This window comes from Aquila chrysaetos, chromosome 3 (genome assembly GCF_900496995.4).
Source record: "Aquila chrysaetos chrysaetos chromosome 3, bAquChr1.4, whole genome shotgun sequence".
Classification (NCBI taxonomy): Eukaryota; Metazoa; Chordata; class Aves; order Accipitriformes; family Accipitridae; genus Aquila; species Aquila chrysaetos.
In genome coordinates this window covers 73,683,934-73,707,811 of record NC_044006.1, presented here as the reverse complement: position 1 = coordinate 73,707,811, position 23,878 = coordinate 73,683,934, and the positions used below count along the sequence as shown (strand labels likewise).

Here is a 23,878-nt window from a genome sequence, read left to right as displayed (position 1 = left end):
GTAATGGCCATTGCTGGCATTTGCTGTTAATGAGTAATGTGAACAATGTTAATAGCGAGATGGTAAACAGTAATACCTCTTATTTCTTCAAGGCGTTGGACAGCTGATAGCTCTGGAGCTTTTGTTTGTCACGGGTGGAGAAAGCAAACATGAACCCGGTGAAGTTACTGATGTAACAGCACAGCATCTCATACGATTTGACCCCCAAAACCCACATGCCACCGAGGAGAAGAAATTGGTTATAAGAAACTCTACGTATGTAGCTGCTATTAATAGAGTAATGCTCTGCAGTCTGAACATGCTGGTAGGGATCTCACTTGTGATACCATTCTCTCTCAAGCTGGAGTAACCTTCATGCACCTGATAAAATCTGTGCAGAAGCCTTGCTTCTTTTTGCTCCATTGTTTAGTAATTAAGGTTCAGGGATATGCTTGTAAGAACAGGAACTTTATACATAGACAACATGTTATGGCAACCAGTAGCCATACCATTTGGTTCATACACTGCCAAGGTCAATATATTTGCTTCAGTATAGCTAAATCTACAACTCCAAAAGATTCATAAATACGGATGGTTGCAGGAAATATTTAACAGGGTCAACCAGGTGAGATTTATCTAACTTTACACATCTACAGTGTATACCTGTGCAACTGAGCTAAGCACCCTATGCTCTTTTCCTTTCCTAGTGCAGGGAAATAGATACTTCTAAGGATGCAATTCTGACTGTAGACATCTCCCATAGGACAAGACATAACACATCCTGGATGCCACTGGATCTCCACTGATTAAAATGGGAGCCCAATGTAACTAACTCGTATTAAAACTTTCATATGATTTCTACTATTGAGTCCTAATAGATTTAAATATAAACTCTATTTGAAGTCAAGGAATATGTCCCTATGTACAATTACGTTGTACCGAAACTAGTGGCATCCTGATTTTGCTTAAAATTAGTTGGGCAATAATAGAAGTACACTAATGTGCATGACTGCAGTGGTTAGAGGCTGCAGACCATCAAAGCAGTGAGGAGGTCAGTGCTGGTTTTAGAAACATTAATGTAGATTGCTACTTGCTACAGTGAATTTCTGGAAGTTTGTTTTGTGGCCTGGAAACCACACATGCACAATGCCAGAACAGAATGCTGTTTGGGTGAAGAAAGTGTGATTCAGTGAATGGAATACTGTAAACTGATGAAGGATGTGACTATGCCAATTTCCATATTTTCTTTGTGCTATAATCGTGACAGCAGTCCCTGCACGTCTGGTGTCAGCATTTGTATGAAACAAAGCTGGACAGGCTGAGACTGAACTCCACAGAAGCAGGAAAGAGAAAACTTTCTGCTGCTATAGAAAGTGATACGTGTTCAGTTTTGTCATTGATGCTCACTTTCAAATTCCAGTGTCCTTCCTCCCCTTATTAAGGCAAAGGATTTGAGGTCAGCAAGGTTTTAAAACCCATGAAGACATTCCATGGAATAGGATTCTGCTGAAGCAAACTAGTTAAGCAACCTTTTCTGGATTACAAAGAGTATTGCAGAGCCATTGCTATAATCTTAGCTGGAGCCACTGTGTTTGTTGACATGTTAAAGACCACATCTTGCACTTGGATTAAATTCAGAATGTTATGTAGATCAGCAGCAGCAGTGATCCAATGAAAACATACTGATACCAGCAGGAATGGTCCTGTTGATCTCAGATTCTTGAAAGAATTGTAGAGTTTCCTAAAAGTTACATTACATGACAAGTTAAATAAGGCAAGAAAGTGTTAATATATCTTACATGTTTATATAATTTACTTCCATGTATTAGCATTTTCTTTGTACAATTTATATACTCTGACTCTGTGCTACCTCACCAGCTTTGTAGCTTGCAAAGACTGCTAAGTCTAACCCCTGTAATTTTTAAAGAGAGGAATTCCCTACATGGAAAAAGGAACTTAATATTTTCTTCCAGTATTTTACTCAAAAATATCTGATTTTTTTTAATCATAGCTTTTTTGTTGTTTATTGATCTCCTTGCAGCCATGTAGAACTTCCTTTCTACTGGCAGATAATAAAGCCTAATCTGAAACCATCAATACCAGAAGAAACTGCAGACTTTATGAAGCTCAAATACAATCGAGACACAGAGTCAGCCTTCTCCCTAAATCCTGAGCAGGGAGTTTTGCTTCCTGATGCAGATCATGAGTTTATTCTCACTTACACTCCACAGGAGGTATGGCTTGTGATTCCTTCCTATCTACAAACTCCAGCTGTGTATTTTTATGCAAGTCATAAAGTTCTTGCTGTGCAGCTTTCTAAATTAAATTTAATTAGCTGGTACTATGCTCTGATAAACAGTGTTCAATATGTAGAAAGTTACTAAAAGAAAACATGTTTTGACTGCAAAATACGAGACAGTTTCTGATCTTATGTCATTTTTGGTACCAACTGGACACAATTAATATTACACTGAAACTATGGACACATCCTCGTAGCTGCAGCTGTGCTGGCTGCTAAAGTTACCACCCTCACCACAGTACCAGCTCCTTCACAATCTCCTGACCCTTCCCCTTCTGCTGAGTGGGCTGTTTTGGGGATGTACCCCATACCTACTGCAATCTAAAGAAGTTTGGTTAGCAAACAGTTATTATTTAAACTGTTTCCAGCTGTAGCTTTTTTGGGCTGAAATGGGTCCTATGAACAGCTATGCGGTAAATTAAGGGGATAGTAGTAGCCTTTGGCAGAGAAATCATGGTATGCAGCTGTGGGTATGCAGAGGGGTGCAATGATGCTTGAATGCAGCTGTACCAGTGACTGTTGTCCTACTTTCTGCTCCCCTGTCTGTGTAAATAAGGAGCATGAGCTCACTGTATTTAAAGAAACTCAATCCAAAGTAAGCCCAGCAGTGGGAATATCCCATGCTGTGGTGATTGACAGACATAGGAATACCTCAAATAAGTATGGAAGAAAAACTAACTGGGTTTTTTAAAGACTCTAATCAGTTAATAGAAAAAGATATTGAATTAACAGGTACACTTAAATTAATATCTCTTTACAAAAAAATTAATCTTTTGCAAAGCCCTTCAGATTTAAGGCCTGCTTCTGTGTTTCCTCTTTTTTCCCTCATTAGAATATAGAAGACATCCTCTTTTCCCATGATGGAGAAGTAGTGTTTCTTACTCAAAATCAGATTGATGGTCAATTAAGCTAAATACCCTGGAGCTGTTAGGAGAAACTTTAGGTTAGTACAACAGTACTGAGCTTAATTTGGGGAGCTTTTGCAGATGCTTGTGTGTAGTATGCAATATGCTAGGGAAATAATAACAGGCATGTCAAAAATGAGTATTTTTCTTGGAACTGTACACCATGAGATCAGAATCTGGCTTAATATTTTGCAGTCAAATATGTTTTCTTTTAGTAAATCTAGAGTTTGAATATTGTTTATTGGAGCTTACTTAGTACTCAGATGATGATCATTTATCCTTTAAACGTAAACTACTTTTTCATCTTTTTTTTTAATCCTCAACATAACTGATTACTTGACATTAAAATCCTCTCCTCCTTCATCTGTGTAGCTGAAGAGTTATCACAGTGTGATTCAGATGGTACTGAGGGACATCCCAGAATCACCTTGGTAAGCTGAGAAACAGTAATTCCTGGTAAGATGTGTAGCCATGTTTTAGCAATGCTATTACATTGAGTTACTGGGGTTCTTCATCTTTCTGGTGATGATGGATTGACAATTATAAATGATTTTATCTGCACAACTAATTGTGGTACAAAGAGTGTCTCTGTGATCTTCCCTCATGTCTGAACATATGCCTTAGCCCTAGCTAGGGCTGCACCTCTCTTGGAAAAAGATAATACTGTCATTTTGTCTGTTCATTTTCCAGGCTTCCTGCTGAGATTTCCAGCAGGTTTTCCTGTTATTACTGTTTGTCACAGCAGTCTATGACTGACTTACTTGTTCATGAACAGATTGGGACAACTAGAGTACATTAAAGAACTACTGTAATTTTTCCAGTTTTTAATTGTCCCCAGCCTGAGCTAACTGCATACCTGCAGTCTACTTGAGAAACTGTTGATGATTTTCAGTTTTGGTCTGGCAATTAAAGGATGGAATCCAGTTTAAACACCAGTTTAAGATGCTTAATAATTCTGCCATATTTCCTCCCAAAGTTTGGTAAAAGAGGGGATGCTTCAAAACATCCCGGAATACAAAGCAGAGGATGTAATAGCACTGGAAATAGAAGTTAAAGGATCAACAGAACCATTTCATCTTCTTCTGGAACCATACGCCATTATCGTCCCTGGAGAAAACTTTATTGGTGTAAATGTCAGGAAAACATTTAAGGTTTGTTTGCTTTTGAATTCATTGTTATCATGTGCTTTGTGTCACTAGTTGTCATAGGTGTTATTAGAAGATATCAGACAATCCATGTTATTTTAGTTTTTCTTAAATATTTTTAAAGGAGGCTGTGACTCCAGGAGGGTCTGTACTGAAATCCTCTAGCAAGCCTCCTTAGCCCTACACTTCAGGCAGCAAGCTTCATTCTTTTTTCATCTTGCAAGTTTTATACCACAAAGTTTTACCCTTCTAAATGTTTTTCTGGGTCACTAACCTGTTGCTTATCACTTTGTCACTCCTGTAGTGTAAAAGTTTTCCAGTTGGGAGGAATAGCCAATGGATGATTAAATTACTTCATAACAGAGGCACTGTTCATGCAAAGGACTACAGCAAGCACAGAAGAGCAACAGAAGTAAAATATGCTGCGGCTTACTAGACCTTATTCTTTCCTGCAGGTTCTGAATGTTTCTGTTTGACCATTATGGGACAGACTGCTGCTGCGATTGTCCACTCATCATCCTCATCTCTATAGATCAGGATCATTTTAATCTTAGACTCACTTGGGAAAAACAGGCCTGTTTGTTAGCAAGAGCCAGGCAGGAATACATTTCCCAGTTAATGCTTCCCATTTTTTCTTAAAGATACTGCTAATCAGGTTTAGTTTTATGCTTTCTCTTCCTACAAGTTCTTTTTCAATTTAAGACAGCCATTTCATATTTTCCCGTAATCCAGTATAGCTACATGTGTGGTATAGGTAATTAAGTGACTTACTGATAATATAATGACATTCCTCGCAGTTTCCAATTGTTTTTTTAGTCTTAAAAAGACAAGAATTTGAACTGTGCTTAGAGATAACTGTGCTTCAGAGAACAAAGTTATTTGCTGTAATTAAGAAATAATGTCTGAATACATCTGAAGAGCAGGCCAAAGATTTCAAGAGCTTATATCATCTCCCTCACAAACAAGTCCTTTGCCAAAAAAAGGCTGCTTTCAAAAGAGAGATGTGAAGTTTAAATTTAGAAGGTCTGTTACATTTTTGAAAAATGGTGAAAAAGTTTAAAAGGCTTCAAATATTATAATGTTCTTTGAAAGAATGGTTAATGGATTTTCTTCAAGTTTCAGAAAACACCTTCACCTGTGTGAAGGTAGCCACTGTGTTAAATATAGTGCTTATATAATCTGAATATAGTGCTTTCAGCATAGATCTCCACATCTGAGCTACCTGGACTAAGCTTTCCTTATAGTCCTTGGAGACCTCGTTGGCAGCATCCAGGGGGTGATTAATCTCATCCTATAGGCTAAAAGAGGTTGGAGGAATTGCTCCCAGTGCTCTCTAGTTGGCTTTATTTTCAGTAAAGAGAATCCTAGGAGATGAGGTCAGATGTAGCTCGTGCATCTGTTTTGCAGACACCTGAAATCCAGTAAGGTGATTCCCACTTCTTCTTGTCCTTGTTTTACATCACAGAGGAGAAAGGAAAGGGAGGATGCAGCATTATCATGAAAATAAGAGTAGTTAGCGCATGGCACTGGGTTAGTACTGTTCAAGTCAGAGGTTAGATGAAGTTCTACGTCTTTCCACTCTTACCACGCTCAGTTTATTTCAAGATTCAGATGAAAATACAGTATGTTGTAGCTAGATTCAAGGTATATTAGTAGGTTGTAATGTTTAGTGGTGATCAGGATATGGTTAGAGTTTGCAAAGTATGTAAAGTAAGACTTGCAATACCTAGTTTGCAGTGCATCAGTACTCTCAGCAAATTGGCTTGTTGCTATGAAAGCTTAAAGTGGATTAATTGTCTCACTGATTTTAATTGTTTTAGATGTGGAATAACAGCAAATCATTGATCAAGTACACGTGGGAGAAAATCATGCCCTGTGACATCATGGAAGTTGAACCTCATACGGGCATCATAGGTAAAGTTTCTGTGACTTGCAAGCACCAATTAATGACAGAAATATTTAAATTTGTATCAGTGGAAGAGAAAAGTCACAGAGCACTATAATGCAAGCTGCAAAACAAGATGTGATCCCTAGCCAAGTGAAGCCAGGAGGAGACTTAGTTTGGTTCCGGGAGCTTCAATAACAGGCTTGCAGCAGGTGGTTTCTTTGCAAAAAGGTGAGACAGGACCCTGAATTTTTCTTTTCTAGATATGAATAATTGCTGTGAATTTGAACTGGCAATTACTGGAAGCAAACCTGGGTGCATCAGCCGTAACCTGCAATGTAAAATTGAACACTGTCTAGAGCCAGTTGTGCTGCATGTTGAGGCTGCTTTTAAGGTAAGGAACAGTTCAGTGTTGCGGGATGACTAGCTGTGGGGCCTGGCCATTGTCCATATAAAGCTTTTTGCCTCTTAAAGGCGTGGCAAATCTAAAGCAGTTACAAACAGGAATTATTTTTGCTGTCTAGTAACTATTGAGGCAATGTGATTACTCCCATGACAATAAGAATTTTTCTGCATTACACGCAATGCATTTGCTTTCTGCTATTCTCTGTGAAATTGAATGTTAATCTTAGATAATATATGCTTCTTAATTAGGCAGTTTTGGCAGAAGTGTCCATTCTGACATGTGTTTCCTGGTGTCCTAGGGTCCACTTCTTTGTATTGATGTTCCATCACTCTGGTTAGGTTTGACTAAGCAGGGTGAGAGTGTGTTAAGAACCTTTGAGATTAAAAATCTGTGTCAGCTGCCAGCACAATGGAGAATGCAAGAAAGCCAGGTTTGTCTAGCTGAAAGGAATGAAGAGGTAAGTCACTGCTATAGCTGGCTGTGTTCCCTCTTTAGCTATTTTTTCCTTATGCTTAGGAGTTGCAATATTCATTCCAGTATCAAAAGTTCTAATTTCTGTGACTTCTTATGGAACTGGTTCCACACAGTTCCATAAGTGCACAAGTTCTTTTGAGATTAAATGCTTCTTTGCAATTTTTCTCTGTTTCCATGTATTACAAATCCCCTGCCAGCCTGATGCAAAGACATATGGAGTATTTCCTGTACGACAGTGATTTCAGCTGCTGCTGATATAAATAAGCATAAGACATTATCAGAACTGAGGCTGCTGAACACTCCTCCCACACACGCACATCAGCATCTTGGACAAGAATCTCAGCACCTACTGAATTGGGCCTTTTGGCTTTAAACAATAGCTTTGAAACATGCAGGTGTGTCCCAAAGTAACTTCTTACCACAATGAATACTAAAACTATTGTTTAATATTATCTAGACTGTGATGTGTCAAATGCAGTCCGTTCCAGTCTTTCACTTCAGAGCTCATTCCACCATTTCATATGAAATAACTAAAGCAGCTCGGAGGCAATACTGGTGGCAAAGAATTGAGTGAAAGCTGCTATCTGCAGACCATCACATATTCCTAAAATTAATAAAAAATTAAAAAAAAAATAGAAGGCTAAATACTTAGTTTGATTATTTGTGGCACACAGTGGGCTTTGTAGCTAGATTTCTCCTTGGTGTTATGCATTAAAGGGAAGTGAGGAAATCTGGACTCTGGGGTAAGTGCTTTTTGTTGTAATGAAAGGCCAAATTCTTCCTCTAGGGCTCTTTACATAATTACCCATGCAAGGAATCGAGTTCACTTGTTTCATGGCAAAATTGGTCTAAATGCTGTTCAGCTGTTCTGTTTTTCTGGACAGACTGCCAGTTTTGCAAAGGAGAGAGGAGCTTGTTAAGTGGGAACTTTCTATTGACCATCAGGAGATGGAAGCCTGTGAGAAATTGTACTGTATCCCCATGATTTCTTAAGCTTCGTTTTCTTTTCTACGTATCATGTAGATATCTCACCAACTTTGGGTGAAAGTTGATGGCAAAAAGAAAAGATTTATGAGTGGTGGTTATGGCAGCCTTGCAAAACAGTTGTGTGTGTGTGTGTGTGTGTGTCTATCCCTTTTCCCCCAGAACAATTATAATCAGAAGTGCCTGATTAGGGATAGGGGTGTCCTGGAGGAGACCCTGTCCTCACAGTCCTCAAGCCCTTACTTCTCACTGTTATTCCTTTGTCCCCTGCCATTCCCAACAATTCCCTGAACCCCAGAGAGATTTTAAACTTTATCTCTTGAATTTGTCATCCCAGAGCCCATTCATATCCCAGTGAAGATCATAGATCAAGTGCTCCATTCCTCCTGCATAAGAGCTACCCCTTTCCTTTTCCGAACCTCTCCAGCCCCCACCCCACACTGGTGCTCTTTCTGTTTCCACTCCTCCAGCCCTCCTTCCTTGACCTTCTGTCCAAGAATCTCCCCAACTTGTGGCATCTTGTGTAGCTGCTGCTCAGCCCCTCCACTTGGGAGGAGACACTGCTACTGCTGCTGGCTGCTTCTCCTTCACGTTCCCCCTCACTCCATGCACAGGCATCCCTGTTATGCCCTTGGCTCTGACTACCCTTCTCTTAGGTCTGTGTTTTTATTAGCAGCCCCCATAGAAGCAAAGTCCTGCCTCCTTGTCTAGCCAGGTTTTCACAAAGCTAGCATTGTGCTTACCAAAATCAACCCAGCTGGGACTCCAGGAGCAGAAAGGACATGTCTGAGGGAAAACTAGACACATGCAAGTCCTAATTAGATTGTGTGGCTTCAGCATTTTACGCTTGCTTTGCAGATGTCAAAGAAATTTCTGTTTCCTCTCTCTTCTCTTAGGTATCTCCCTTTACCATTCAACCATCTGCTGGAGAAATACCTCCTTTGGGTATATGCAGTGTGTCAGTTCAGTTTACATCATTACTGTGCCAGCGTGTCCAGACAGTATTAGAACTAGAGGTAGAAAATGGAGAAGGAAGGTAAGGGGAAAAAGTGGTATTCTGCTTTTTTTTTTTCCTGAGATTCACATATGATTTTCACTTTAGGTAGTTTTATCTCCGAAAACAAAAATATGTAGCAGGAACTCAGAGAGGGGTTGTGTAACCTATCAATGAACTATCCAATCACTAATATTGTTAAATAAACATAATCATCATTCTTTCCAGCATGCTGTTGTATGTCTAGCACATTTCATTAACAATAACAATAGACCATCTGTGTGTTTATTTCCAGTCATCTTCCTGTTTTTGTTGAAGTTCAGACCCCCCAAGTGTGCCTGATATCTAGTCATCTAGTATTCACTGAAATTTATACTGGAGTTCCTGCCAAAGCAACCAGCAAACTTTTTAACCAGACACTGCTGCCAGCAAAATACTTATGGGGCAAGGTAAATGCGCTTCTAATGGATGAAGCATACAGCAGGGATGGAAATTGCAATTTCCATCAAAATACAAATAATAACTACTCTTAAAAGCTTTCCTGATGTATCTTTTGAGTAGTGATTGCTGTTTACTGGCTTATGAGCAGAACTACAACTTGAGACCAGCCTTTATGAAAATATTAACTACCAGTTGATGTCAATATGCTTTTACTGACTTTGGATCATCCCTGGGAGAATGGGTGGGCAGAGATGTGAGAGGAAATGGGATGTAAGCTACCAGAGTATTAAACAAAGTACCATGGCAGTTTAGGGTTTGCATTTAATTTAGCAGAGCAAAGAAACAATGGTGCTTTTAAATTGTGTCTAAATTTTGCTTAAATTTCACATTCTGGGTGGGATTCATCTTACAGATTAGGGCCCCTAAATTTAATGTCAGTATTTAAGCTATGGTCTGAACTCTATTTTCAGTCAATGGAAATCTGAGCAGGAAGGTAGTCACAAGAACATATATGTCTAGTGTCATTTTGGATGCTGTAGAGTGTTATTCCTGACCTCCAGGTGCCACTCAAGAAGTGTGGTCTCTTGTAAGTCCTGTCACAGTAGCCAGCCATGCATGTATGGCTTGGCTACCCTCTATGCCTGTGTTTAGGCAACTGAATCCTACCCCATCTATACAGTCAATGGAGTCCAGGGGATTATTCAGCTCCTCCTAAAATGGACACTTTGGTCCATAGAATGCTCTCTAACACATACTAACTGGATGTCTGTTGGCCACAATGGTAATGTGGATGCCCACTACACATACAATTAGGTGACTTAACCGGTAAGCTGAAACCTACTGTCAGTGCCTTGGTCATTCAGATCTACTCTGACATCCAGGATTCAGCTAAGTTGCCTACATAAAAGCATTCAGTGCCATCCAAGATGTCCTCAGGTGCCCAAGGGATCCTAACAGAGCATGTGGATGATATAGAACCTATAGGAAAACCTTTCGGAACAGCTGGAACCTAGGAGGAATATCCACAGCATTTTACATGGTATGTGATGCTCTTGTGTGAGCAACTGAGTTGAACCCCTGGATTCATGCCATGTGCAGTTAGTCACTTAGGGGAGGTGCCAACACCAGGATTGTCTCTGTAGACCTCTCTAGTCAGAGGAGAGAGATGGGGCACCTCTAGGATCCTGCTCCAATATCGGACACATTGACTTCACCCTGGAAAGGCTTGTGACTGTGAGAGGGACAACAGTGACTCTGCTCCCAGCCCAGATGCCTCAGTTGGGCACCTGAAGTTATTTGGAATGAATGTAGGCATGAGGATCTTAGGAACCATGGGGGAACTGTAATGCAAGCCTCAACAAACTGTATGTGTTGCTACCTGAAAGTGTCCTAAACCTGAGAATAACTCAGTCGTTATAGTCCTCTTTGATCTGAAGAGAAAATCTGAAAGAATCAGAGTTAGCTGAATGTCTGTCCTTTCTGTTTGGCAGCTCATTGGAAGTCAGGCAGCTTTCTGCTCCACCACTGTCTTCCCAGCCCGTGGCACCTTAGGCCCAAATGAGGAAAAAGAATTCTGCATAGAGCTGTCAGCTAACATCATGGTGAGTTTAAAAACTGATGCAATTTTTGTCAAAACAGCAACACTAGAATTCTCATCTCACCTCCATCTGGCAAAAGGAAGGATTTTTATATACAAAACATAATGCTCTTTTTTCTATACAATATCTCTGAAATTGCTTTTGCTTTAGAGGTACCATGGTTGAAGGCAAGAATTAAAGCAGTCCACGTAGCATGCAATTTTCTACCCTGCCTCTTTGTTTCTCAATTGTTCTTGTTTTCTTTCTTTCTTGAATGCCTATTCAATTACTCTTAATGCTTATCACTTCTCTTGGAGCATACAGATCGTCACTTTGAATTATCCTAAACTAAATGGAGCAGACTGGCATATATAGGATACTTTTGCTTTTCTGAATGCAACTGGGCTCATGACATTTTGATATTTGAAAACTTAAAAGGGGCTGATGGGACTCAGAGTCTGCAAAATAAGGTGTAGACTGCAGAGTTTACAAGCTTCAGGATTCAGCCATAGACTTTATGGGGGCATTCAAACAGCTGATTTAATGCAACTAAATAAAGGAGCTTCCTATAGGTATTGCGTATTAGTTCCCATTACAGTCACTGGAGACCTAAGTTTCATTTATTTGCTTAAGAATAGGTTTTCAGTACTATCAGAGATGCCCTAGCAGATCTCAGATACCCATGTATGTCTGGCATATGTGGCACAGGATCGCAGTAAACTTGAGCCTCCTTCATGGAAAGCTGGAAGCTCAATAGGACATGTTGGGCATCCGAAAGGGCACTTTTGCATATGGCTGGGGACCTGAATGCCATCCAAGCCACCTATAAGAAAGGCGAGCTAGATGCCTAAGTACAGTTAATGAATCAGTGGAGTTTTAGAGCTCATATTTGGAGTTCACCTTTATAGGTGAACTCAAGGGCTCACATTTAGGTAGTTAGTTTTAGAAGTCTGAATCTGGAGCTGAATCCCAGTATGTTATTTTATGCATGATGCACTGATTCATGTATTGATAAAGCAAAAAAGAATAGTAGTGTTGAATTACCCAGAGTACTGGTGTGACTGGGCCACATAATTCATCCTACAAATCCTGCTTTTAAACCCAGGCAGAAATAAAACCTTGGTTTTGGAAGATCATTTAAGCATGACTAGAAGTGATTAATGCTTGGAGCTTCAACACTTGCAGGAAGTGTGTCAAAAATCACTAATGGAGCAGGTTTAGGCTTATAGACTGATGTGGGTACAAAGCCAAGAAATAGCCACAAATATTTAGCTTGGTACTGCCTTCTAAGCAAATCTGATGCTGGCAGAAAATGCACTTAAAACAATTCAGTAAAACTTTTCACGATTCTATTGTAGTTCTGGTTTTAGTCCAGTGAAGTTTATCCACGTTTTCTAAATAAATTTCCTAATAAGGCTGCCTTTCCTCTGTGATATTTGCATCATTCACAAGGAAATTTGACTCTTTGCCTTTCAGGGTGAGCTGAAAGACCTTACCCTTTCCTGTAGCATAGAAGACATGACTGAACCCCTCTTTCTGAGCATTTCTGGAGAAGTGAAAGGACTGCATGTCACCTACTCAGTACCTTGTGACAGTGGAGTTGCTAGGTAAATCAAGGGTTTACCCCTGAACTCAACAAAAATTACTTCTTCCCAAAGCAAAAGTACAGTAGAGAGGGAAAAAAACATGTATCTCTGTGAACTTCATTCCTCTTCCTGCTGTAGGCAGCAAGGATAATAAAATGTGCTGGGACAATTCACTGAAGGTGCCTGTGTGAAGAAAAGGTACTGGGTTTACATCCTAGCCAAATTCAGCATCTTCATAAGCCCAAGAGAAGACTGGAGAAGAGCACTACTCCACTCCCACCATTGTTTAGCTGCAACAAACTAAATTCACAACTGTGAATTCATTAATTCATGAATAATAAATTGGTGTGAAGTTAACCGCACATCTGCACATTAGTGAAACTCATGTTCATGTGTTGTGTCTGTTCTCCCTTGTGCTACTGGCACTTGCAACCTGCCAGTTGCCTTGATGCTTTTGTGTATAGAGAGCATGAAAAATTACCTTTCTTCCTGGTAACGAAAGTGTGGGACCTCTGCAGTCCTTCACATGTCTGTGAGTAACAACTATTTTCTGGAATGCCCAAAATTTGCAAATTCAACTCTTAGGTGTGAATTTAGAATTACAGAATTATACCCAAGATCCTGTATTTTGGACCATTAAGTTTTGTTGTTGCACTGTGAAACATGACATTAAAGAAAGATGAATATACTTCTCTTTGACTTGGTATATCTGACTGATTTTTATTTTATTTTTCTGATATGTAGCATGATTACTGTCTTTTGGAATATGCTCATCTTTATATATTTTTATATAAATAAAAATGGCTTTAATTTGGTAGGTCACCATGTTATACATGATAAAAATTTTACCCAAAATAAATCCTTATATGGATAGAAGTGAAAAAATGAAAAGCAGTAAATGCTGATGACAAAAATCATAGGCTGCATGGTCCTTTTGCACTGGTTACCACAATAACATTGCATATTGCACATTATTAAATCTACTGAAATTATCTGTGGTGTAGCAAAACAAGACTGATGTTTTAACACTAATGTAATTTTTTCTGACAGTGACGAAAGACAAATGTTACAAGGCCCGTGTAATCTTCTTTTGGACTTTGGATCTGAAGTTGCATTCAAAGACATAGTAAAGCGCCAACTAATTCTTACCAATCACACTGGAATCAGTGCTCCATTCAAACTAGAAGCTGAGTATTTTACTGGCTATTCACTTACTCCAGAACAAGGAATCTGCCTGTAAGTCTTGCTTTTCTGCATAATGACTCAAATATTAATTTAGGTCTGGATTAAATCTGAAATCGGGACAGAGTGCTATTGCCTCTGTCACAAGATACACTTTCTGCAGTGCTGTGGTGGGGTTTTCTTAAGCTCTCTTACTCTGTGGTAATGAAACCTGCTGGTGAAGTTTCCTGCAGAAACAGCTAGCTTGCAATGCAAGGATGGAAGATTTAGCTGGTGTAAATGGCAAAACACTCTTGTTGCCAATGGGCTTAAGCTGGTTTATACCGCCCAAGGCTCTGTTGTGTTAGACTGTAGACAGAATCTTACAACTCTTAAGCTGATTCACTCTTAAGGATGTTACTTTCAAAAAATGCTTTGTAGGTAGTCCTTCTTTAGGTTATAATGGCTGCTGATTTTGGAGTAGGGTAGAGCTGTTACTTTAGCAGAGTCTTTCTCATTTCACAGAATTGTCTTTGTGGTTTTTTTAATTTTTTCAAGCTCCTCAAGCTACCTGGTGAAAAGAAGAGGGCCCGTCACAAAACATGCAGCCAGAAGAGCACGGTCAGGTATGAGAATAGTTGTTAATCCTCTCAGTGGAGAGAAGGCAAAAGCCAACTGACTACCATATTCAGCATTAAATGTGCCCGTTAGGCACCTCATTTCATTCTTGGAGTATCTGGCGAAGTCTACACAGTTAAATGATTTAGTTCCTCAGTTCTTTCTTGAGTTTGAAAGCCCACATTGCATAAGCATTAGGTCAATCTCTCCCTTCCCTCCCCTTCTTTTTTCTCTCTCCCCTCCCCCCTGTTTTCTCTCTCCCCCTCCCTTTCTTTCTCTCTCTCCTCTTCTTTTTCTTGAAAACTACAGTCTGAAACAAAGGTGGGTGATTCTGGTGATAGTTCACTCCCAGGATCACTCCCAGCACACAGTATGGATGACATGCATAACATTTGGCTATTTCCCTCCTATGAAGTCTTCAAATACCATTGCAGCAGGCTCTTTTCCCTCAAACCCTTTTATATACCCTCCCCACTGTGGAAAGCTACAGCACAGCCCATCTATCATTTCTGTTGCATTGTACTGAAAAATAATAATATTTGGAGCCACATGAGACCCAGGGAAGGGGGAAATAAAGTGTGGATGTGTCTTCTGTATCTAAAATAAAACTTGGACGTATTGGTACCTTGCCATAGTGTTTGGTATCTGTTAGAAAGACAGAGCTTTTCAGCTGTTGAATTAGTACTTAAGACTGCAAAAATGCTGTTCTGACAGATTCCATGCAAGCGTATTGATTTAGAAGGCTAGGTGGCTCAGAATGTGGAAAGGTGCTGCTCTTTGTAATTCATTCTTTGTGTTGAAGAGCACACAGAGGTAAACAGGCAGCTGCTAATAGAAAGATAACCAGTTAGCACAAATTCCAGCTTATTTTTCTCAAATTGAGGGTGTGTTTTCATGTAACCAATTAGTGCCTTGCATATCCCAAAGAGTCCTGGATCAGGTTGTTGGAAGGGAGTCCTTCTATGAAATAATCTCTGCAAGAACTAACTCTCAAAAAACAAATTAAGACCCACTGCAGAAGGGAACTTGGGTAAAGTGGTATAAACGTGGGTTGTGTAAATGATCCCAGGTTTTTCTGAAGCCAGTGAGGTTAGGCTGATTAACACCAGCTAAAAATGTGGTCCTATATATTCTTTGAAAGACTAACTTTGTTCCATTTCCTCAAAATTCATCAAACGCTTCTTTGCTGTGCTCCTTCAGAGTTTGCAGCAGCAGTGTTGTCTCATGGGAAGGGAGTAGCTTTCCATATACAACCTTCCACAGGAACACTGAAAGCCTTCCAGCAGCTAATCATAGAAATAACAGCTTACAACAACATGTGGGGAGAGTATCGGGATGATCTTTTCTGTAAGGTAGGTGGGGCTTTGGTTTTAAGTGAAGTATTGCTATAGCAGATTTTACACCAGTTATATTTCCCAGATTCCTTTTTGTTAAAAATACTTTTTCAGTTTATTAGGACTTCTGTAAAAATTCAGGGTAGATATTGCTATACTGCTGCCTCCAGCAACATGGAAGGAACAATCGTTTGCTCTTGCAGTGCGTGGTTTAGTTTTGTGGTAAAATGTTTATCCCTTGGGAGGTTTTCATGTGCCTTTAAAATGACTGGAGCAGTTTTGATTTATAAAATCTGTTTGGTAGCTGGCCAGTGCACTACTCTGCTCTACCAATACAATATAGTTTGCTGTATGGAAAAGCCACAGGAAAGCTGATGAATGTATGAGGTATTGCATTGTCCTGCTGAGAAGAGCTTTCGTTAGCATATGAATTAGATGCCGTCAAAATAAACCAGTCAAAAATATTTGAAAATCAAATCAGTTTTCAAAACATGCTTTTTGTAACGGAGAGAACTAAAGTTTTATCTTGATTCTAATAGCAAAAATTCATTTTTAATAGGTGGGAGACTTACAACCTAAATTAATTCCTATGCAAATGACTGTGAAAGGCTGTCCAATCTTCCTACAGATGACAGGACCACAAACAGAGCAACCCATAATAAGGTATAGCACAAAATACTGTCAGAGAAGTCAGGGAATTAAATACCTTTGGACTATAGCCAACACACACACCTGTTTCCATCTTTTTGTGATATGAAAAGGTCAGCAAAGTGACTGTCAAAGTACAATATCTGCTTCTATAACACCAATACATTTGTCTCTGCCAGCATAATTAGAAGAGAATCTGCATACAAGCCTTCTCGGGTTTACCAGCAATCACTGTTCTGGGTTTACAGTCATAGAAGTTCACCCAGTCCAGCCTCATCTGATTCTGTGGAGATGGAAACTGGTACACAGTGGCAGTTGTCATCATCAATCACAGTTCATTTCTCCCGGTCCCTTTACCTGAACCAGGAGAAATGCAGCCCCAAGGTAAATAGGGGCAGGGGAAGGTTTAAGCCCTCTCATACAGCAAGGTGCATCTGCACATCTGGGCGAGGGCTAAGGGCTGGTTTACAGGGACCACGGCACTACACACTCAGCCAGCTGCCATACAGTATGACTGCTTCTTTCTGACTTGAGAACAATTAGCATTGTGCATCATACTGCAGCCAAGAGCATTTGCAGTGTCAGCTCTGTAATGGGTCATAGAAAATGGATTTAGCTATCCACCATAAAAAAAAAAAAAAATTATGCACCTGGAAATCTGTGTCTGACACAGGTCAGTCCACTGCTGCGTAGCCATTTGCTGCTGCTGCCAGAGTGTTTCGCAAAAGCTGACTTCACATGTTTACCCTGAAACTTCTGAGACAACTAAGAAAACTGGAAAAAAGAGACTGATTAAATAAAGCAATATTGTACTTCACGGTATAGGCCACGCTTTACCTGATAGCCACTCTTAACAGATTGCCAGTGTAGCCAGATATGTTTCCACTGTTAAACAAATCTTTAATGATTTCAGATATTCACTTTTATTTTCTGCATGTACTGACAGCAAGGTTCCCCCCCCTCAGGTTTGGCACTCATGTCTCTGGAGGGCCTCCTGTCTTTCGGAGGATCCAGCTCAACAATCCTACTCCCTTTGGTAAGAATGACTTTTGTACAGCAAACATCGACACTTGCGTTGTGCTCCTTATGATAATAAGAATAGAAGAACCCATTAACATGTTAATTAACAGGCCTACTTGTTTCCTAGTCAAGATGGTTTTTGTAAAAATAATGGTAGTATGTAAGAGAGTGTCTAAGCTGTTTTCTAACTTAGCTAGTACAGAACAATAATACGTGTTGTCAGGTCTTTATATGCATAGTAGTATTTATCATTATGGCATTACTGCCATGAATATTAGTTTGCTTTCTGGAACAGTAAAGCGGGTAAGCTCCAGCCAGAGTGTAGTAGAATATATGTAATTGACTCAAATGTGTGGTTACTATGAAACTGCACATCCTATCCTAATGTGCCTGGGTTTATGCTCATTGAAATGATGGGAATTCAGGGTTTTCCATCCTGTTTTCTTAAATCTCTCACAGCACTAACCCTGGTCAATCAGATGTGCTACCTGCTTCTTAGTGGCATCATCTGACTCATCCGTGTTTAGTCTTTTGTATCTCAAGTGAGATTTTAAGCTCTTCACGGCAAAGGTAAATCACCTTTTTTTTTTTCTTTTTTTCCCAGAATGCCACCAAACACATTTGCTTAACAAACAAAATACTCATAATTTACTTTAATGTTATTAAAAGTATAATTTAGGACCTAGAGACTGGACAAGCTATAATAAGAGCATAGCACACAGTCTTACAACAAGCATGGAAAGCTTAAGATATGCTTTAATACAAATCCAGTTGCTAAACACAAATTTGTTACTTGGTATTCTGGTTCTCCAGTACCAACTAAGCTATGAGTCTTCTCAATGACCAGAAATAATTGTCCTTTCTCCTTTTCAATTCAGACATCCGCCTGGACTGGGAAATTTACAGCCAAGAGCAAGATGATAAAAAGCTGGTGGACCTGTTGATGTTCTTTGGAGACCCTTTTCCTCCTGAGGACATGGATGAAAATGAGACTGCATCAATTGGTAGCACCTCAGAGTCAGAGATCGTGTTAAAGTTGGATCAAACTGCCATTCCCTGCGGAAGCATTTATCCAGCTTCGCAAACCACAGATGAGGTCAGCTGTTAGTCTGTTTTTTATACTGCTGCTGAGATACATGATGGGTTTCTTGGCATGAAAGGCTGAAAACAATAACACACGATATAACTTGTAACTAAGAGCTAGATTGTTAAAAGAAATGTCAGCTCCTCTCACGGCAAATAGCTTTTCAGCTTCTCCTTTTCTTAAAATTGTTAGAGAAGCAGATGAGATACTTTTTAAAATACTGTCATTGAAAAACTAATGCCATTTTTACATGAAAGTGTTATGATATCTAAAACTCCTTAATTTAGGTCTGCTTTTCTCATGGGTCCTGTATGGTGTCAATGTGTGCCATAGTCAGGGAGCAGAACCTAACCTGCAAAGTTCAAATTGCAGCTAATGATATGGAGGTATTTATCCCAGTGCTAAAGTTAGATTGGTTCTATTACTCTGTTAGAATATGGTAACATCTATTACATGTGAAGTTTGATTATAGTATGGCAATTTACTGTCTTGAAGAGCTGGGAGTGACAGGGAGAAGGTATCATGCAGGATATGTATATTTTTCTGGCAAAAGTTTTACAGAAAAGGTATTAAAATCACATTTTCTCTGCTTCAGCACAGAAGGCATAGTTGTTTTGAATATACGTCTAACCTTTCTTGTGCAACAAGGGAACATTATTGCCCTGGAGTGCTGGTTTGTATAATGGGTCAGAGATGTCACAGTTGAGTACTTCTCTTGGTAGAACAGGACCCAAGCGTGCACATTTTCCAAGGAATTCAGGAGCAGTTTCAGGAGAGCAAACCTATGCGTGAAAAAATTAATGCACAGGACACATCCACATGTCCAGCTTTTGTGCCAGAAAAAAAGAAACTGGAGTTGGCCTTACTTACTGACCAGTGCAGCAGTTCCCTGTACACTTCACTTGCATTCCTCCTTTGCAGCGTAACAGTTTTAACCATTCCCCACCCTTGTGTCTCTGCAGTCTTCAGACTCCGACAACAAAGAGAAGGAAATCATCACTCAAGAACCTACAATACAGAAAATCGTCTCTGTACTTATACGACCTCATGAAGGGGTTCCTGCAGACAACCCCTACTCCATTACCCCAAGACAGATAGTAAGCTTTTACATTTTCTTTGTGCTTAGATTTAGCCTATTTTCTGCAGGACAGAGGAGACAGAGAAGCAGGAGGAGGTAGCTTTGGTTTGGGGTAGAGCCTACTAAGCAGTGAAACAGCAGGCTGGGAGGCTTTGGGATCTTGAAGATGACCATGAGAAGAGTTTGCAAAGTCAACAGAAAAAAGAAAGTGCCTTACCTACATTTCAGCAGTTAACTGGTGACTGGAATTAAGTGTTCAGTCGTACTAGGCTCTCTAGAGTGGCATCTCTGGTCTTCTCACTTGGATTGCCTTGGTGTGGCATTAGGTGGGAGGCATCCGGCCTCAAACTTTGGAAGCATGGTATTTAACCAGGGCGGATTTGCTAAGTAGACGTGGCAGAGCTGGAAAGCAGGCTGCTGGGAAAGGGGTGCTCTGTACACAACTCTTTTGGATAAACTGTTGTAACCCACAGTACTTCAAAAGTAACTGGTGCAAATAGGGGCCACAGTGTCACAATTCCTTAGGAATAAGAAAAAGCAAAGACAGCACTGGAAAGATCTAACTGTGAGTGACAGGGTTGCCCAAAACATCAGTGTATCAATTTTGATTCTTAAATATTAGCAAGTTTTTTTGCCAAAGGGTTTCAGTTACAAGTTAGAATGAGCTAAAGATTACATAAAAGAAATAATTACAGAAATGGCATCTCAAAGAAATGAAGCCTACAGTCAGCTCTGGGGTGATTGAGGCTGTGATAGTTCAGATAAACAAGTGCCTCACTGTGGAGGCAGCCTCTATCGGGTGTAGCCAGCAGCGAGCTTGGCCCATGTGGAATGGAGTTGATGCCTATGCAGTCATTTAAGTAGTCCTCTGCAGAAATGTTCTCCATGTTTCTGCTATTGCTCCGGGAAGGTCTGTTAGCTCAGGTGTTGTGCAGCACAGCTGGCCAGACCTGGCTTAAGTCCATGTCTGAACAGCTAAGATCTCTATGACCACAATGCACAGACCCTGCAGTGTTATAGGATGTGACAGTGCTTACTAGCTCTGCTCTGGCCCTGCTAGACCTTAGGCAGAGCTTTCTTATGCTCCTCACCACCCTGAGCAGGGGAACACAGTGCAGGAAGAGCCTAGCTAGTTTTGCTTCTACTGAATGTAGGTCCAGCAAGACCAAACATCTTGTCCTGTGACCACATGAGATGGGAGAGTTTGTGTCTGCACAGCACTAGCCTGAGAGCAGTACATGGCACATGGCCCCTGAGCTTACAAACTCGGCTAGATATGAATTGGCTCTGCAGGGAGGTGGCAAAGGTTTTTCTGCAGCAATAGCAGGATTTAATCATAACCCGCATATATTTCTGCAGCAATAGCAGGACTTAACTGTAATATGCATAATGCACCTAAAGAAAGCAGAATCTATTCAACCTGTAAATCTACTGTAGCTGGATTGTGCATTTGATTACATTCCCTGCTGTCATATAAAATAAAAAAATAGCCAAGAGTATAGTGAGCTGCAAAATACTCTTAATTCACGCTTGTAACTCTTCAAAAAATATTTCTTTCATCTATGAGTGCTGTCAGTTGTGGGAGAATCATCTGAGTTAGTTAGCTATGGAGTAAGTGAGCAGAACTGGGTATTTTTAAAAACAGGTATGTATATATGTTTATGTACTTACAGAGTTGGTCTGTCACTGTGCTTAAACTCTGTTGATGCTAAAAAGCAGCTACACTGGTATTTGCAGCTGAAATAATTGACAGTTTTGTTGTCACATGTTGTCATTTTAGGGCAAGTCTGAGCGTAGCCCATCCCCAGGAGATCTCATGCTGCTTGTGCAACTCAGTTTTAGCAGCTGAGGATGCTTGTGCAATCCCAGGCAGCTCCCTGCACTACTGAACTGTTCTCTCGACTGCAGGTGGTTCCAGGAGGTGGCAGCATCTCCGTTTGCATCTCCTTCACCCCACACGTCCTCCCAGAGAACGTGACTGAAGTGCAGCGTGAAGGGTTTGTGCTGGGTTTCATGAGCCTAGACGACAAGGTAAACTGACTCCCACAGCAAGGCTAAAGATGGCTAGAAAATAATCGTTTCCCTTCCTGTGATTTATGTACAATCTTCTGTGTACCTGGCCAGTCTGTATAAACAGTCCTGTTCCTGCTACCCTGTACATCCTTCCTTAACTAGGGTGGTTCATTTGTTGTATTTGCCTTTTAGCTTGGAAGCATTCTGGGGTGGGAATGTCACCATCTTCTTACATTGTCTGGTGCAGTAGACCCCAGACAAAAGCCCAGGGTTTGAAACGCTATCACAACATCAGGTTTTATTGATAACAATAGTTAACAATGGGACTGAGACTCAGGACTGCTGAGTTCTGTTCCTGGCTCTGCATCCACCTTCCTGTGTGAATTTGGACAGCATATCTCTCCTCTGGGAAACTTCCTCTTCAACAACTGCAAGTGCAGCTCACAGGCTAATGTGAGGCTTGAATAGTGTTTTATGAATTGCTCTGCAGTTCTCTGACATGAATCATTGCAAAGGTGCAAGGTATAATGAATGAATGATAATGGAATATTTAATAAAAACGTCCCTAATGCTCCTGATTCCTGGAGAAAGAAACATCTGCGCCTGTATTAATTAACCACAGCCATTCAGAGTTCAACTACTGCTTAGCTTTTTGCTGTTCCTTGCATGTTACCACCATGTCTTACAAACAGGCAATACATTGTCAAGCAGAATCCTATTTTGGCTAACAGCCTCTCGGGCTAAAAGTAGGGTTTCGGGTTTTAGTGCTATCATTTTACACATTGTTTCTGTTCTCATTTTGTTGTCAGCTTGCAAAGACAGTGCCTAACAAAGTGCATCGCAGACATGGCTATGAAGCTCCACCGTTACGAGTAGACATGCAAGCTTTTGTAAGGCATGCTCTGTAAGTACCATCTCACTGACAGCTAGTACGCTCGCAGAATGAATCAGCCTGGAGGGCAGGGCTCTGACCAGCTCCGATTCTTTACACTCAGGTTAAAAGTAGACACGGATCATGACAGAGGAATGGTGTTTTATTCAATGGCAAGTGATCTCGTACCAGAGCAGCCTCTGTTAGGAGTAAGTATTTCACACACCGATGTATTCAGCTGGTTTGTACTGCTGTGCTACTGCAAGAATTCAGAGCTGTGTGCACATGGTTTTTAAAATGCATCTTTATCCCCAGTAGCCTCATGTTGCAATTTTCTATATTGCGCATAACAAGATAGGTAAAACAAAAGGGCTACAAGTACTTATCAGCTAGGAATAAGCAAAGCTGAGCCATAAAATGGCTATTTTATATGTCTTTGTAGCGGAGTTTGTAAATAGAAAAATAAGTACTTATTTTCAGGACATAAAGGTCTGATAGCAGAATGAGTCACTTAGAGTGGCCTGGTCAGTTTCTGTGACCTGTGACATTCAAAGACTTTTTATTACATTATTTGTATTTTGGTTTTTTACTCAAGAAATTTTGAAAAACACAAGTAGAAAATACTGGGTTGCTTTGGGGTAAAGTCCTTCAGATCCCCAGTGGTGCTGAATGACCAGACAGACTAGCACAAACCTCTCAAGGGAGTTACAGCTAACCAGTTTTGAATCATTTCTCCACCAGGTTTTGACAGATTCGGTAATGACTCAGAGTTTGAAACTCATCAATTGCACTAAGGTTCCTCTGTACTTCAGGCTCCTTCTGTCTACGCCCTTCAGCCTGTCCAGCACAGATCCCAAAAAGAGCACCAAAACATCCCACAGCAAGAAGGAGGAAAAAGAACAGCATCCGCAACTTGTACTTTATCCACAGCAAAACATGCTGGTAGGCTCAAAAATAATAATCCTGTGCCAGAATAGATAGTTCAGTAATTGGTGTGTTAGCATGGCCCAGATGAACCACAAGAAAAATACAACCAGTGTAGAAGTCTCCCGATTTCAGGGGAAATAGTGGTATATTAGCAAATGCCAATTATTGCAGCTTTGCCTGCTCTATTGCGGGTACAAAGTATTTTTCTGCAGCGGTCCTGATGTGCTTTTCTCATCAACTCTGACCTGCTGCAAGCTCCTGTGGTTTTTGGAGCTCAGCTAAATCAATAGCCATATATATGCTGGACAAATTAAAAGATTTCCAAAGATTGCAGGCCCTCATTTCTTCAAATTACATGCCGGCAGTGCAAACAGAGAAAAATTGTTTTCGTTTTGGGTGTATACAATGACATTAAAGGAAATGAAGTCCTGGAGTCAAGAATTAGCTAG

General features: G+C 40.3%; 1 protein-coding gene and 1 long non-coding RNA gene across 2 annotated transcripts in view; one reads left to right on the top strand and one right to left on the bottom strand.

The window, feature by feature from the left end:
* DLEC1 (DLEC1 cilia and flagella associated protein) overlaps positions 1–23,878 on the top strand; it is a 39,854-nt gene that overhangs the window by 10,797 nt on the left and 5,179 nt on the right. The window contains exons 13-34 of the mRNA XM_030007756.2: positions 93–255; positions 2,021–2,213; positions 3,556–3,614; positions 4,160–4,334; positions 6,149–6,242; positions 6,477–6,607; positions 6,918–7,076; positions 8,974–9,113; positions 9,367–9,520; positions 11,003–11,113; positions 12,566–12,696; positions 13,726–13,911; positions 14,395–14,462; positions 15,655–15,806; positions 16,348–16,451; positions 17,402–17,472; positions 18,335–18,552; positions 19,503–19,637; positions 21,527–21,649; positions 22,441–22,535; positions 22,627–22,711; positions 23,244–23,444. Of these exons, the coding sequence (XP_029863616.1) occupies positions 93–255; positions 2,021–2,213; positions 3,556–3,614; positions 4,160–4,334; positions 6,149–6,242; positions 6,477–6,607; positions 6,918–7,076; positions 8,974–9,113; positions 9,367–9,520; positions 11,003–11,113; positions 12,566–12,696; positions 13,726–13,911; positions 14,395–14,462; positions 15,655–15,806; positions 16,348–16,451; positions 17,402–17,472; positions 18,335–18,552; positions 19,503–19,637; positions 21,527–21,649; positions 22,441–22,535; positions 22,627–22,711; positions 23,244–23,444 (2,948 nt within the window). The remainder of the gene's footprint in view (positions 1–92; positions 256–2,020; positions 2,214–3,555; positions 3,615–4,159; positions 4,335–6,148; positions 6,243–6,476; positions 6,608–6,917; positions 7,077–8,973; positions 9,114–9,366; positions 9,521–11,002; positions 11,114–12,565; positions 12,697–13,725; positions 13,912–14,394; positions 14,463–15,654; positions 15,807–16,347; positions 16,452–17,401; positions 17,473–18,334; positions 18,553–19,502; positions 19,638–21,526; positions 21,650–22,440; positions 22,536–22,626; positions 22,712–23,243; positions 23,445–23,878) is intronic.
* On the bottom strand, positions 17,314–19,541 carry LOC121233166. The gene is made up of 2 exons (XR_005932024.1): positions 19,172–19,541; positions 17,314–18,617 (listed from the first exon to the last, which is right to left on the bottom strand). It is a non-coding gene; the product is annotated as an uncharacterized LOC121233166 (long non-coding RNA).